Raw genomic sequence first — 14528 nt, 5'->3', positions numbered from 1 at the left:
TCAGGCACTTTGCCATGACACTCAAATTGTGTCCTTTGATAATCCTTGCGATGTCTCTAAAACTTTGACTCCTTCTGTATTACATTCCATTGTTTTGACATGATTTAGAAAGGTACATAACTGTCTATATCTATAGCTCTACACATCACAGTGCATAACCAATCCATGAAGTTGAAGGAACTCTCTGTAGAACTCCAAGAATTTTGTTGAGGCATAGATTTGTGGGAAGATCATTGTGAAATGGAAGAAGTCTGGAACCACCAAGACTCTTTTTAGAGTAGTCCCACAGCCAAACTATGTAATTGGGTAAGACTGTTTCAGACTGGTTTCCTACACCTCTTCAGACTGGTTTCCTACACCTCTTCAGACTGGTTTCCTACACCTCTTCAGACTGATTTCCTACACCTCTTCAGACTGGTTTCCTACACCTCTTCAGACTGGTTTCCTACACCTCTTCAGACTGGTTTCCTACACCTCTTCAGACAGGTTTCCTACACCTCTTCAGACAGGTTTCCTACACCTCTTCAGACAGGTTTCCTACACCTCTTCAGACTGGTTTCCTACACCTCTTCAGACAGGTTTCCTACACCTCTTCAGACAGGTTTCCTACACCTCTTCAGACTGGTTTCCTACACCTCTTCAGACAGGTTTCCTACACCTCTTCAGACAGGTTTCCTACACCTCTTCAGACAGGTTTCCTACACCTCTTCAGACAGGTTTCCTACACCTCTTCAGACTGATTCCTACACCTCTTCAGACTGATTCCTACACCTCTTCAGACTGATTCCTACACCTCTTCAGACTGATTCCTACACCTCTTCAGACTGATTCCTACACCTCTTCAGACTGATTCCTACACCTCTTCAGACTGATTCCTACACCTCTTCAGACTGATTCCTACACCTCTTCAGACTGGTTTCCTACACCTCTTCAGACTGATTCCTACACCTCTTCAGACTGGTTTCCTACACCTCTTCAGACTGGTTTCCTACACCTCTTCAGACAGGTTTCCTACACCTCTTCAGACTGGTTTCCTACACCTCTTCAGACTGGTTTCCTACACCTCTTCAGACAGGTTTCCTACACCTCTTCAGACAGGTTTCCTACACCTCTTCAGACTGATTCTTACACCTCTTCAGACTGATTCTTACACCTCTTCAGACTGATTCCTACACCTCTTCATGTTGCCTGAAGCTTACACACTCATATCTGCAAAATTAAAATAATCTAAAACCAGCAATCCCTTAAAACTCACAATCCCAAAGCCAAAATATAATCAACCAAATCTGATAGATTAGGCAGATTTTTTGGTGTATCATCTCAGGAAAATAAGTTAAATATCCAGTGTTTGGTGCCTTTTATCATTATTTCATGGCAGAGAGAAAGCCAAGCAGAATTTATATTTTCCTATTAAACCAAAACACAAATTGGGATCCAATATCAGCCATCGGATAATTTGCCGGTGATTGTGGAGAGAAGGCAAACTGTGGTCTTGTTAATTAAACAGCATCTTATTAAGACAAGCTTCCCCAATGGCACCCTAACACCTACAAGTGAGTTCTCCACTTCTGTAGCCGCATCTCATGGGCCCTAGTAAAAAGTAGTGTGCGACATGGGAAATAGGGTGCCATTTGGGAGCAGTGCCACAGTGTGTGTTAACAGTGTTTATCTGAACGCCCCGCCAGCCTCAGCAAAGCACTGGCTAACACCTTGTAATATGCCTCCTATTTGCTGAGCTACGGCAGTGTGTGTGTGTGTGTGTGTGTGTGCGCTAATATGCTAATCATCTCCAATCTTGTTAGCACCAGACTATGAGAAAATGTCCCTCAGATTCCAATTAACCAATGAGTTGCTCACGGACAAGGAGATTGGCGTTGGGGGGAAAGGGGGCACCCAGTCCTCTTCGCAGATGGCCTGGCGTTTGAGCGACAGGGGACTTAGGTGTGGGAGATTCATTTAGTTTGGCACGCCCCTCGCCTGGCAGTCTTTCAAGCCTCAGCAGCCCAGAGAAAGGCAGTAATGTTAGGGTCATTCATCATGGTTGATTCACATAAATCTGCAGAGCTGTGTAGATTGGAAGGATGAAAACGTGGCAATATCTTATCGATCTGGTCACACGTGAATCTGGGAAGAATGAAAATACACGCCATGCTATTCTGAAAGACGTTAATGAATCCTGACAGCATGCTACTAAGCAGAGGGGATATTCAATATGCAGAATGTAGTGAATATAGAAATCTACACAGATTTGTTTAATTGTGAGTTCTGTCACATCTGTGGTTAAATGTGAAACGGTGGAATAATTAATTTCTCAGCATGTCCCAGTAGGACAGTGAATCCACATTTCTTGGATAATTGCCGTTTTCTTTGGACCAAGTCGATGTGCGTGCCCGACAGGCCTGAAAAAACACATGCACACAACACACACACACACTCACAAAGTGTCAGTGAGAGAGAAACACGAAGAACCACTATCCTGATGTTTGAATGGAAAAAGGCATCTGGAGCCAGCAGTTTTAAAACCGACAGAGGGAGGGGGGCAGGGGCTTGGGGTATATCTGAACAACCTGTCTGGGACTTCAGATAACGGCCTGCACCTCGACACACACCAAGTAAATATAACCAGAGACAATGGGTCTGACACGACAAGCTGAGGGGTATTTAAATGTCCTTTCATTTAATCAGCAAATGAACCTCTGACTCCATTCCATGGCTGAACCTATCAATTGGGAACGCCTCCAATCCAGAAGGACATAGAAGGTGCACTGTGGTGACACGCATGTACAGTACACTCTATCTGTGATTCAATCACCCACGTCTCCTGAACTCATCAGCTGTGAACATTCATTTTCACATCTCATTCTGACCGAGTGGGCTTTGAGGGCGTTAAATCCCCCGTACCAAATGAGCAGGGCGGAAACCCACCACATTTCTCCGGTCAATCCCAACGAGCTGGAGGGACTTGGGTAAAGTGGTCTCGTTCTGAAAAATCGGCGGTTCACATGCCTGGAGCTCCTTCTCAATCAGATTAGTAGGGACCGCTAATACTGATAACTCCCAAACTAAAAATAAATCTGGTCCGACTTTACCTAGGCAGGAGATAATTAATCCATTAATATGTCACTCTGTCCCTATCTGAGTGAAGTAATGTCCTGGAGGTGTGGTCGCGGGATTAGGTTCAGCCTCTGTCACCACAGAACGTTGCTGATTGATGACTGACACGATTCAGTTCAATCGATAGAAATAAAAAAAACACAGAAATTCTCCCGTGTTGCCAGCACTCGTCTCCACTGACTGATATGCCAAAAAAAGCCTGGTGAAGTGGCTCGCGAAGAGATACGCGTCACGCGACGACGACATACAAATGTGTGTGAGAATCCAGAAATGAATAAATAAACACGTCTGTGTGAGGGACACCAGTTAGGGCTCTCTGATCAGAGAAGGAGCAGACGAGAGACTGGCGAGACAGAGGCAGGCTACCTCATCACTCCAGGGAGACTGGGACAGCCAGAGCATCACAGCCAGGCTCAGACGACACTCACCGTAGCACAGTCCCCGAGGGAGGGAGGGGGACGCGTGTGTGTGTGTGTGTGTGGGGGGGGGGGGGGGGGGGGTGATGCACAGGGAGGGACGGGGTGAGATTTCCAGCGTGACAGACGGACGACGCGGAGGTTGAGACGAGGGTCCACTAGGATGAGGAGGCGGAGGAAAGATGAATACGTCCCGCACGGGTACACCTCATCCGTCCGTTTCCTGGGTAAAGGGCTGTTTTTACACAGCTGGTTCTCATGGTGACGCTGAGGGCAGCTCCCCTGGCAACCATCCGGCCCAAATGTCCCAGTGGAGATGGAGTCTCCAGAGCACACACATCAGTTGGGAGTGTCTGGTGTAACACAGGCCAGGAGAGAGATCGCTATTGAACAGGTCTGCTTGGCTAAAGTCAAGGAGGTGTAAAGCAGAGCTAAACAGAGCATGCAGCTTTGGACAGAGGCCCTGAACACATGGAGGGCTCCAACTGGCAACCTCTATTAACACTACTGAGAGGTATACAAAAGAGGCTGAGAGAGAGAAAGAGAGATAGAGAGAGAAAGAGAGATAGAGAGATAGAGAGAGAAAGAGAGATAGAGAGATAGAGAGAGAAAGAGAGATAGAGAGAGAAAGAGAGATGACATAAAGGGAGAGTCGTTAAGAGAGATGGAGACACAGTAAGAGTCTACAGATGGCCTCACTAATCAGTGTCAGCAACCACATCAGTGACAAGCAGTGTGTGTGTGTGTGTGTGTGTGTGTGTGTGTGTGTGTGTGTAGACTGCAGAGCTCTCATGCCTAACACCATTGATGGATTTATTACTGCTGAGAAAGTGAACAGTTTTCTCTCTCTCGGGTTACACCACATTCCTTTTCAGTACCTTGAAATCGGGAAAATCATTTCACCTACTGCATCGTTACATGCCTGAGTTTCTCATTATATTTAACTTGGTTATGCATTAAGATGATGAAATTAGGTACAAAATAAATACAAAACTAAAATACTAAAATAAGACAACCCCACCAACCAAATTGCATCCGTGACAGCCAGCCTATGATCCAGTCAGTGTTTTAGAAAATAATCAAATGAAATCGTACTGGCATCAATTTATCCTCCTGTCTCAACAATGGAACATTAAGCTTGTAATGGACAAAGACTTCCCAAGAGATTCATTAATGCAGAAAATGCTGCTTGATGGCGGTTTATATGAAATTATTAGCAACCCTGTGCTCCAAATACAAATGGCACTGGGCCTCTCTGTGTCCCTGGAGCCACAGGGATAATTCACTGAACTGGGAGTCTTCTCACATCTGTACTCAAGCAGATTAAAGTCCAGAGAGGAGAAGAGGGACGAAAAACACCAGGGGGAGAGCCAAGGGCAGACTGAGAGAGAGAATGGGGACTGACATGAAGAACGTGGGAGAGCGACTAGCAGAGGCAGAAAGAAGGGGGGGAACAGAGAGAGACAGACAGACAAGCAGAGACAGACAGGCAGACAGATAAGGAGAGACAGACAGGCAGACAGATAAAGAAAGAGAGAGAGACAAAGACAGACAGAGGAAGAGACAGACAGACAAAGAGAGACAGACAGAGGAAGAGAGAGGGCAAGAAAGACAGACAGAGAGACAGACAGACAGAGGGAGAGAGAGGGACAGACAGACAGCATAAACATCCTGAGTAACTGAATCAGAGAGACAGGCCACTACCAAGGAGGACTATGTAGTCTGGCCTCCAGACTGCACACACACACATCTATACACACACACACACACACATATACACACATACACACACACACACACACATACACACACACATACACATACACACACATACACATAACCTATCCCTAACCCTGACCTGTAATGCCTACACATTAAATTATCCCAAAAAAAACCACTGTCTCTGGCTGGTCCCTGATCAGTTATACCTGGTCAACTGGTATTATAAAACACTGTCTCTGGCTGGTCCCTGATCAGTAATACCTGGTCAACTGGTATTATAAAACACTGTCTCTGGCTGGTCCCTGATCAGTAATACCTGGTCAACTGGTATTATAAAACACTGTCTCTGGCTGGTCCCTGATCAGTAATACCTGGTCAACTGGTATTATAAAACACTGTCTCTGGCTGGTCCCTGATCAGTAATACCTGGTCAACTGGTATTATAAAACACTGTCTCTGGCTGGTCCCTGATCAGTTACACATGGTCAACTGGTATTATAAAACCCTGTCTCTGGCTGGTCCCTGATCAGTTACACATGGTCAACTGGTATTATAAAACACTGTCTCTGGCTGGTCCCTGATCAGTTACACATGGTCAACTGGTATTATAAAACACTGTCTCTGGCTGGTCCCTGATCAGTTACACATGGTCAACTGGTATTATAAAACACTGTCTCTGGCTGGTCCCTGATCAGTTACACATGGTCAACTGGTATTGTGGAACAGGAGCACCTCAGTCAGTGTGTGTCTGCATGATGCCAGTAAAGGCTCTGGAAAACACAGCCACCAAGGCAGTCAAGCCAAACAATGAACCAGCCAGTCGGTAAACCAGTCAGCCGGGGAGCCAACCTGCCAGCCTGGAGCCAGCCAGTTTATTTGCCAGTCAGAGGAGCCAGTCAACCAGTGAGCCAGTCAGCCAGTCAGCAGAATCAATAGCCTGACCTTGTCTTGGCTGCTCTCTCCAGATGGGTCCCTGATGTGCTACTTCTTGTTCTGCGTTCTCCCACTGTCTACAGGCTCACCAGATGAGAAACATACAATCAATACTATTCTGAACCCAGAGCCCGAACTGTCTTGGATACTTCTCTCTGCACTCCTCTTCTCCTCTCTCCTTGCTTTTCCCTCTATATACACTGTTTGACCCTGGCTTGGTTTTGTCTTCTCTATGTTCTATCCTACAGTACATTCTTGTATTCTTTCTCCCTCCATAGAAGCATTTTGACACCTCTGGTCAATGGAATAACATGTGAATATGTGGTCTATGGTATAACGTGTGAATAAGTGGTCTATGGTATAACATGTGAATATGTGGTCTATGGTATAACATGTGAATATGTGGTCTATGGTATAACAGGTGAATATGTGGTCTATAGTATAACATGTGAATAAGTGGTCTATGGTATAACAGGTGAATAAGTGGTCTATGGTATAACAGGTGAATAAGTGGTCTATGGTATAACGTGTGAATATGTGGTCTATGGTATAACATGTGAATAAGTGGTCTATGGTATAACGTGTGAATATGTGGTCTATGGTATAACGTGAATATGTGGTCTATAGTATAACATGTGAATAAGTGGTCAATGGTATAACAGGTGAATAAGTGGTCTATGGTATAACAGGTGAATAAGTGGTCTATGGTATAACAGGTGAATAAGTGGTCTATGGTATAACAGGTGAATAAGTGGTCTATGGTATAACAGGTGAATATGTATGGCCTATGGTATAACAGGTGTATGGTCTATGGTATAACAGGTGAATATGTATGGTCTATGGTCTAACATGTGAACAGGTATGGTCTATGGTACAGTATAACAGGTGAATATGTATGATCTACGGTATAACATGTGAACAGGTATGGTCTATGGTACAGTATAACAGGTGAATATGTATGGTCTATGGCATAACAGGTGAACTTATGGTCTATGCTACAGTATAACCTGTGAATATGTATGGTCTATGGCATAACAGGTGAACTTATGGTCTATGGTACAGTATAACGTGAATATGAATGGTCTATGATATAACATGTGAATATATGGTCTATGGTACAGTATAACAGGTAAATGTGTATGGTCTGTGGTATAACGTGAATATGTATGGTCTATGGTATAACATGTGAACAGGTATGGTCTATGGTACAGTATAACAGGTGAGTATGCATGGTCTATGATGTAATGTGAATATATGGTCTATGGTGCAGTATAACAGGTGAATATGTATGGTTTATGGTACAGTATAACATGTGAATATGCATGGTCTATGATATAATGTGAATATATGGTCTATGGTACAGTATAACAGGTGAATATGTATGGTCTGCGGTATAACAGGTGAATATGTATGGTCTGTGGTATAACAGGTAAACTTATGGTCTATGGTACAGTATAACATGTGAATATGAATGGTCTATGATATAACATGTGAATATATGGTCTATGGTATAGTATAACAGGTAAATGTGTATGGTCTATGGTATAACGTGAATATGTATGGTCTATGGTATAACATGTGAACAGGTATGGTCTATGGTACAGTATAACAGGTGAATGTGTATGGTCTATGGTATAACATGAACATGTATGGTCTATGGTACAATATAACATGTGAGTATGCATGGTCTATGATGTAATGTGAATATATGGTCTATGGTACAGTATAACAGGTGAATATGTATGGTTTATGGTACAGTATAACATGTGAATATGCATGGTCTATGATATAACGTGAATATATGGTCTATGGTACAGTATAACAGGTGAATATGTATGGTCTGTGGTATAACAGGTGAATATGTATGGTCTGCGGTATAACAGGTGAATATGTATGGTCTGCGGTATAACAGGTGACTATGTATGGTCTGTGGTATAACAGGTGAATATGTATGGTCTGTGGTATAACAGGTGAATATGTATGGTCTGTGGTATAACAGGTGAATATGTATGGTCTGTGGTATAACAGGTGAATATGTATGGTCTGTGGTATAACAGGTGAATATGTATGGTCTATGGCATAACAGGTGAATATGTATGGTCTGTGGTATAACAGGTGAATATGTATGGTCTGTGGTATAACAGGTGAATATGTATGGTCTGTGGTATAACAGGTGAATATGTATGGTCTGTGGTATAACAGGTGAATATGTATGGTCTGTGGTATAACAGGTGAATATGTATGGTCTGTGGTATAACAGGTGAATATGTATGGTCTGTGGTATAACAGGTGAATATGTATGGTCTGTGGTATAACAGGTGAATATGTATGGTCTGTGGTATAACAGGTGAATATGTATGGTCTGTGGTATAACAGGTGAATATGTATGGTCTGTGGTATAACAGGTGAATATGTATGGTCTGTGGTATAACAGGTGAATATGTATGGTCTGTGGTATAACAGGTGAATATGTATGGTCTGTGGTATAACAGGTGAATATGTATGGTCTGTGGTATAACAGGTGAATATGTATGGTCTGTGGTATAACAGGTGAATATGTATGGTCTGTGGTATAACAGGTGAATATGTATGGTCTATGGTATAACAGGTGAATATGTATGGTCTGTGGTATAACAGGTGAATATGTATGGTCTATGGTATAACAGGTGAATATGTATGGTCTGTGGTATAACAGGTGAATATGTATGGTCTGCGGAATAACAGGTGAATATGTATGGTCTGTGGTATAACAGGTGAATATGTATGGTCTGTGGTATAACAGGTGACCCTCACATCACAGTGGATGGTTTAAGATCTAACCCAAACCCATGTGACCAAGGATGGCTTATATGAATCAGACAGACATCAAGCAGAGAAATTCAGTTTCTGTTCCGTCAAGCCTGAAACGACCAAATAACGAGTGACCTTAGGGACTTAACACCTACTGTGACCACTGATGCAAGCTACACCAATTTCAGTATCTCAGTAATGATCCCCCCCCCCAACGTACAACAGTGTCTAAGGTTTACATCTGCGAAACAGAAAACATCCAGTTGACGGAATTCCTGTGGATAGTAAGATCACCAACATCGGTCAACGGAGTCATGGAAAAACAAGTCAGACCAACCCCAGTTCGGTGTACATCAGTTTTGTGCGCAGTACCCAGACTTCATTGCAAAATAGTATTTTTGTGAGGTGATGGAGTACATTTACTTCGTCATGCACAGACACCACTGCAGAACGTTTAAGTCATCGTGGACCGACAACACTGGAGAACGTTTAAGTCATTGAGTACCGACACCACTGCAGAACGTTTAAGTCATCGTGGACCGACACCACTGGAGAACGTTTAAGTCATTGAGTACCGACACCACTGCAGAGCATTTAAGTCATCGTGGACCGACACCACTGGAGAACGTTTAAGTCATTGAGTACCGACACCACTGCCGAACGTTTAAGTCATCGTGGACCGACACCACTGGAGAACGTTTAAGTCATTGAGTACCGACACCACTGCCGAACGTTTAAGTCATCGTGGACCGACACCACTGGAGAACGTTTAAGTCATTGAGTACCGACACCACTGCCGAACGTTTAAGTCATCGTGGACCGACACCACTGGAGAACGTTTAAGTCATTGAGTACCGACACCACTGCAGAGCGTTTAAGTCATTGTGGACCGACACCACTGCAGAACGTTTAAGTCATTGAGTACCGACACCACTGCAGAGCGTTTAAGTCATCGTGGACCGACAACACTGGAGAACGTTTAAGTCATTGAGTACCGACACCACTGCAGAGCGTTTAAGTCATTGTGGACCGACACCACTGCAGAACGTTTAAGTCATTGTGGACCGACACCACTGCAGAGCGTTTAAGTCATCGTGGACCGACACCACTGCAGAGCGTTTAAGTCATCGTGGACCGACACCAATGCAGAATGTTTAAGTCAGCTTGTACAACCCGTGGTGTTCATTGAAACAGTAGGTTTGTTAGCATATTGAAACATTAGGTTTGTTAGCATATTGAAACATTAGGTTTGTTAGCATATTGAAACATTAGGTTTGCTAGCATTTTGAAACATTAGGTTTGCTAGCATATTGCTGATTACCAAAAAAAAGAAAATAATTTAAATAGTTTAATTATTTTAACAATATTACTCTAGGGGCCTTTTCATGCAGGATTTGACAGAGATAGAGGAAAGAGGAGAGAGCCGGATTTAAACCCACACTGCAGGAGGACATGCCCATGGGGAGTCAGTGGGTCACACCACAGGACAACTCTAGGACACATGATTACATTACCCTCAGTTGTATACAAGGTCCAACTTAAGTTTCTCTGTCCAAACTGGAGCGGTGTTGGGGACCGGCAACACTGGGTGCCATGTAAGAGCAATTAGGGTTGACCTCCTCGCTAAAAAAAACAGGAAGAATCATTTCTGTCTCTCCCTCTGGCAAATATCAGTTGGACATCATCCATCATTTCACCCTGATCATGAGGGGTTATAATAAAGCAACTGCCCCCCGCCCCCCCCCACCCCCCCCACACACCCCCCCCAGTCCACTTAGCCGTGTGTTCTTCCAGTCAGTGAGGGAGTCAAATCCACATTCTCCCGTTTCCCTCCCCACGTGGCACTCCATCCATTCAAGATAATAACCCTCTTCTCTGATGGCTTTTCTCTCGTCCCATCTTCTCCCCTGTCATTTCCTCTCCCCATGTCTTCTCTCACTCCCCCTTCCTCCGACTCCTGTCTGTCAGCTACTTTGCCATTAACGATGCACAACGTGACAGAGAGAAAGAGCCAGAAAGGGAGATTTGACAGAGGGTGAAAGACAGTGACAGAAAAAAAAGTGCGCGAGAGAGAGAGACAGAGTCTTCTAACCACCACCTCTGGTCCCTCGTCTCTGTGATAAATACATTACTTATTGAAGGTCTTGGATATGCCACAATCACACTTCACGGCTCAAATCACCCAGCAATTTACTACCACAGCCTTTACTGCCACCTCCCATATAAAACTGGAGAAGTACAGCCAGTCAGTGAGATGTGTAGTGAGGGGAGAAAGAAATGGAGAGGCCACATCAGCCCGTAAGAGAGAAAGAGAGAACCATTAAGGGGCTATGTAATAAAAAAATGCCAAAATGAAATGCCCATGAGAAACCAATCTGGATCTAACAGCCCCAATCACCTAAAGGAGAAAGGTCCTTAGCTATTTCCTCGATATGTCAGAAGTAGCTGACGTGAGTAGCTCGGTTTAGAGTGCACTTGGCATTTTCCTCCAACAATCAAAACTATTTCCTTTGATTTTGTCCAATAGCAATTGACTGCAGCTACTGACTCATGGCACTCCAGTTCACTCAAGTTCCTAGACATATTGGATATAATTGTTTGAAGTTCATCTGCTGAACGGCTGGGATTTAGCCCAACACACACACACACACACACACACACGCAAATAAACAAAACAGAAATGCCGTCAGCCACCACATACATCAAACCTCAGCCCTAATTAGCATTTAATTGTTATTTCCGTTCATTAGGAAAAAAGCTTCATCAGTTTTTAATTTGAATGTATCAGAGCAGAAACACAACCGATACATAGAGGGACCACATTACAACCTCAATTAACCCCCAGCAAATTAAAACGGTTCCCCCAGCAATTTCTACTGGTAGGTTTCACATCTCCACGATCACACACACACACACACACACACACAATAATCCTCACTTCACCCAAGGCAGGATGGGTTGTGGAAGAAAGGAAAGACATATCTGTCTTTGGTCAGGGCTGGAAAGACATGACCGCACAAAGGAACCAAATGATCCAGAGACACACACAGACACACACATCCCCACCTCTAGGTGCTCCAAAATGTAGGGAGGGTTGGTCATGCCCAGGCGCAGCATGGCTCCTTCTGGGATCACTTCCACCAGCTTCCACAGCAAGGTAGGCAGGTCTGTCCCAATGTCTTTACCGTACGCCCCTGTGTCTTCACTGGTCAGCCAGATCTCACAAACTCCCTCTAAGGGGGTGACAGGGAGACGCAGAGAGAAAGAGAGAGAGAGGAGGGATAGAGGGGAGAGAGAGAGAGCAGGGAGGAGAGAGAGCGGGGGAGAGAGGGGAGAGAGAGAGAGCAGGGAGGAGAGAGAGAGAGGGGGAGAGGGGGGGCAGGGAGAGAGAGAGGGGGGAGAGAGAGAGAGGGGGAGAGGGGGGGCAGGGAGAGAGAGGGGGGGGGAGAGCAGGGGGAGAGAGGGGGGAGAGAAAGAGAGAGGGGGGAGGGGGGGCAGGGAGAGAGAGAGGGGGGAGAGAGAGCAGGGAGAGAGAGGGGGGAGAGAAAGAGAGAGGGGAGAGATGGGGGGGGATAGAGAGAGCAGGGAGATATAGACAGAGAGGGGGGAGAGAGAAGTTGGTTAATATGGAATACCAAAAAACCTAAATACCCCAAGATTATTGTGAAAACCAAATCAGGCAGAAGTCCTAATGCCTAGCATTCCTTTCAACCTCCTCGTAAGAAACACGGTCTGGGGGTTGTTGCTTTTCAAGAAAGAAAAGGTGATGTTAACTGCAGGTTGTGGTTCAATTAACATTTTATCATATAAAATCAGAGAAAATACCAAGTCATTATTTTACCATAAGATAAAGTGTTGCCATATTCTCCAACAGACATGATTAGGTTCAGATCCATCCAATCCAATCCATCCATCCATATCTATTTATTAATCTACTAGAGGTCAAACACTAATGTCTCTCATGGCGGATAACTTCCCATCCACAGAGGAAATGGTTGGCTGAATGTAGTTAATGCTGACACAAGGGATCATTACATTCCCTAAGTAAGATACATGTGGCTGGGAGTTAGCACACACACGTACGCACGCACACACACACACACCATTAAAGAAATGAAATAAAAACCATTAACACTGACGTTTTTTCTTCTTTGGAGCCTTGGATTTCTTTAGAACTGTACAAGATTTTAAAACAGATTGTATGCTTGTGGATTCAGTGATGGGCAGAACAAAAGGAGGCAGAGTAAGAAACATGAGAAGCAAAGGAACATAAAAGAGGCAGGGTAAGAAACAGATGAGGCAAAGTAAGAAACATAAAAGAAGCAAAGTAACACAGATAAGAGGCAGAGTAAGAAACATGAAAGAGGCAGAGTAAGAAACATGAAAAAGGCAGAGTAAGAAATATGAAAGAGGCAGAGCAAGAAATATGAAAGAGGCAGAGCAAGAAATATTATACAATCATTATACAACCATTTATCATTGTGTCATTTTCACTGTGTGTGTGTGTATTTGTATCTTTGTGTGGTGTTGGGTTTAGGATCTGGTTACAGCTGACAGAACAATGACAGCGGGTGGAAAAGCTGAACAAGAGCATCATCTCATCTGTCATAATCTGGAACAGTTAGCTTCAGAAGTCTCCCAATGTGTGGGTGTGTGTGGGTGTGTTGCTGTCTGTGTCGATGTTTATAGACAAAATGCAGACGCAGCAGTCATGCACCGCTAGACCCCGATGGCTCAGGGAAACCAGGAAACAGACATGGATTCAAAGCTTTGGTTTCCTAGCAAATCAGAGGTCACTGAGGGCTCATTGGATGAGACGACACAATTAATATTTTGTTATAAAGTTAAATATGGCCTACAGAATGCGGCCTATGAGAAGAGCAACGTTTTTCTAATCAGTTCACAGGGTTCAAAACACCGGGAAAAATGTACAGGCCTGGGTGATGTGGAAACTGTCATTCTGCAGTGGTACTTCAGATTTCCTACACTTTAGAGGAACTAACCAGGCTTTTCCTATACAGAGACACAGAGAAAGCAGCCTTACTGGACAGTACATTTCCCAGGGCTGAGATGGCGCCATGTTGTTTCCTTGCAATACACAAATGTTTAGGTGTAGGATGCTACTCATTTTTAAGGGGATTTGATTGGGTCTCCCAGTGGTGATGGAGGCTGGCCCTCGCCTCCTGCGACATCAGAGAAGCTGATTAGTCAAGACGTGTATAGACTGAACTAAAGATCGATGAGAAATTGTGTGTGAGACATCTCAGTTGGAGACAAACTGGTTAAATACCATTCAGTTTCTGGGTATTTAATACAAATATTTGAAACAAAAAAAAGCACTTCATCTCTCCTTTCACTGAGACTTTTAACAAACAAAGGAAAAGGTGCTGTGTGAAATGCTTTTGCCAGACGTTTTCCAGGAGCTCTGTCTAAAATATTTTGAGAGATTGTCGTAGCCAGTTCGGACTGTCAAATGAGAAAGGTTCAATATTTTGGGGGAACTATCATGTTTGTTCCTATGAACCGGACAACATCAATCTAAATCAAACATCT

General features: G+C 44.0%; 1 protein-coding gene across 1 annotated transcript in view; it reads right to left on the bottom strand.

The window, feature by feature from the left end:
* Positions 1-14528, bottom strand: part of cdkal1 (CDK5 regulatory subunit associated protein 1-like 1) — a 400231-nt gene that overhangs the window by 164844 nt on the left and 220859 nt on the right. The window contains exon 9 of the mRNA XM_013137938.4: positions 12042-12208. Coding sequence (XP_012993392.1) covers positions 12042-12208 — 167 coding nt within the window. The remainder of the gene's footprint in view (positions 1-12041; positions 12209-14528) is intronic.

This window comes from Esox lucius, chromosome 16 (genome assembly GCF_011004845.1).
Source record: "Esox lucius isolate fEsoLuc1 chromosome 16, fEsoLuc1.pri, whole genome shotgun sequence".
In the NCBI taxonomy this organism is placed as follows: Eukaryota; Metazoa; Chordata; class Actinopteri; order Esociformes; family Esocidae; genus Esox; species Esox lucius.
Note: the sequence above shows the minus strand (reverse complement) of the source record. Positions and strands in the feature narration are given on the sequence as shown.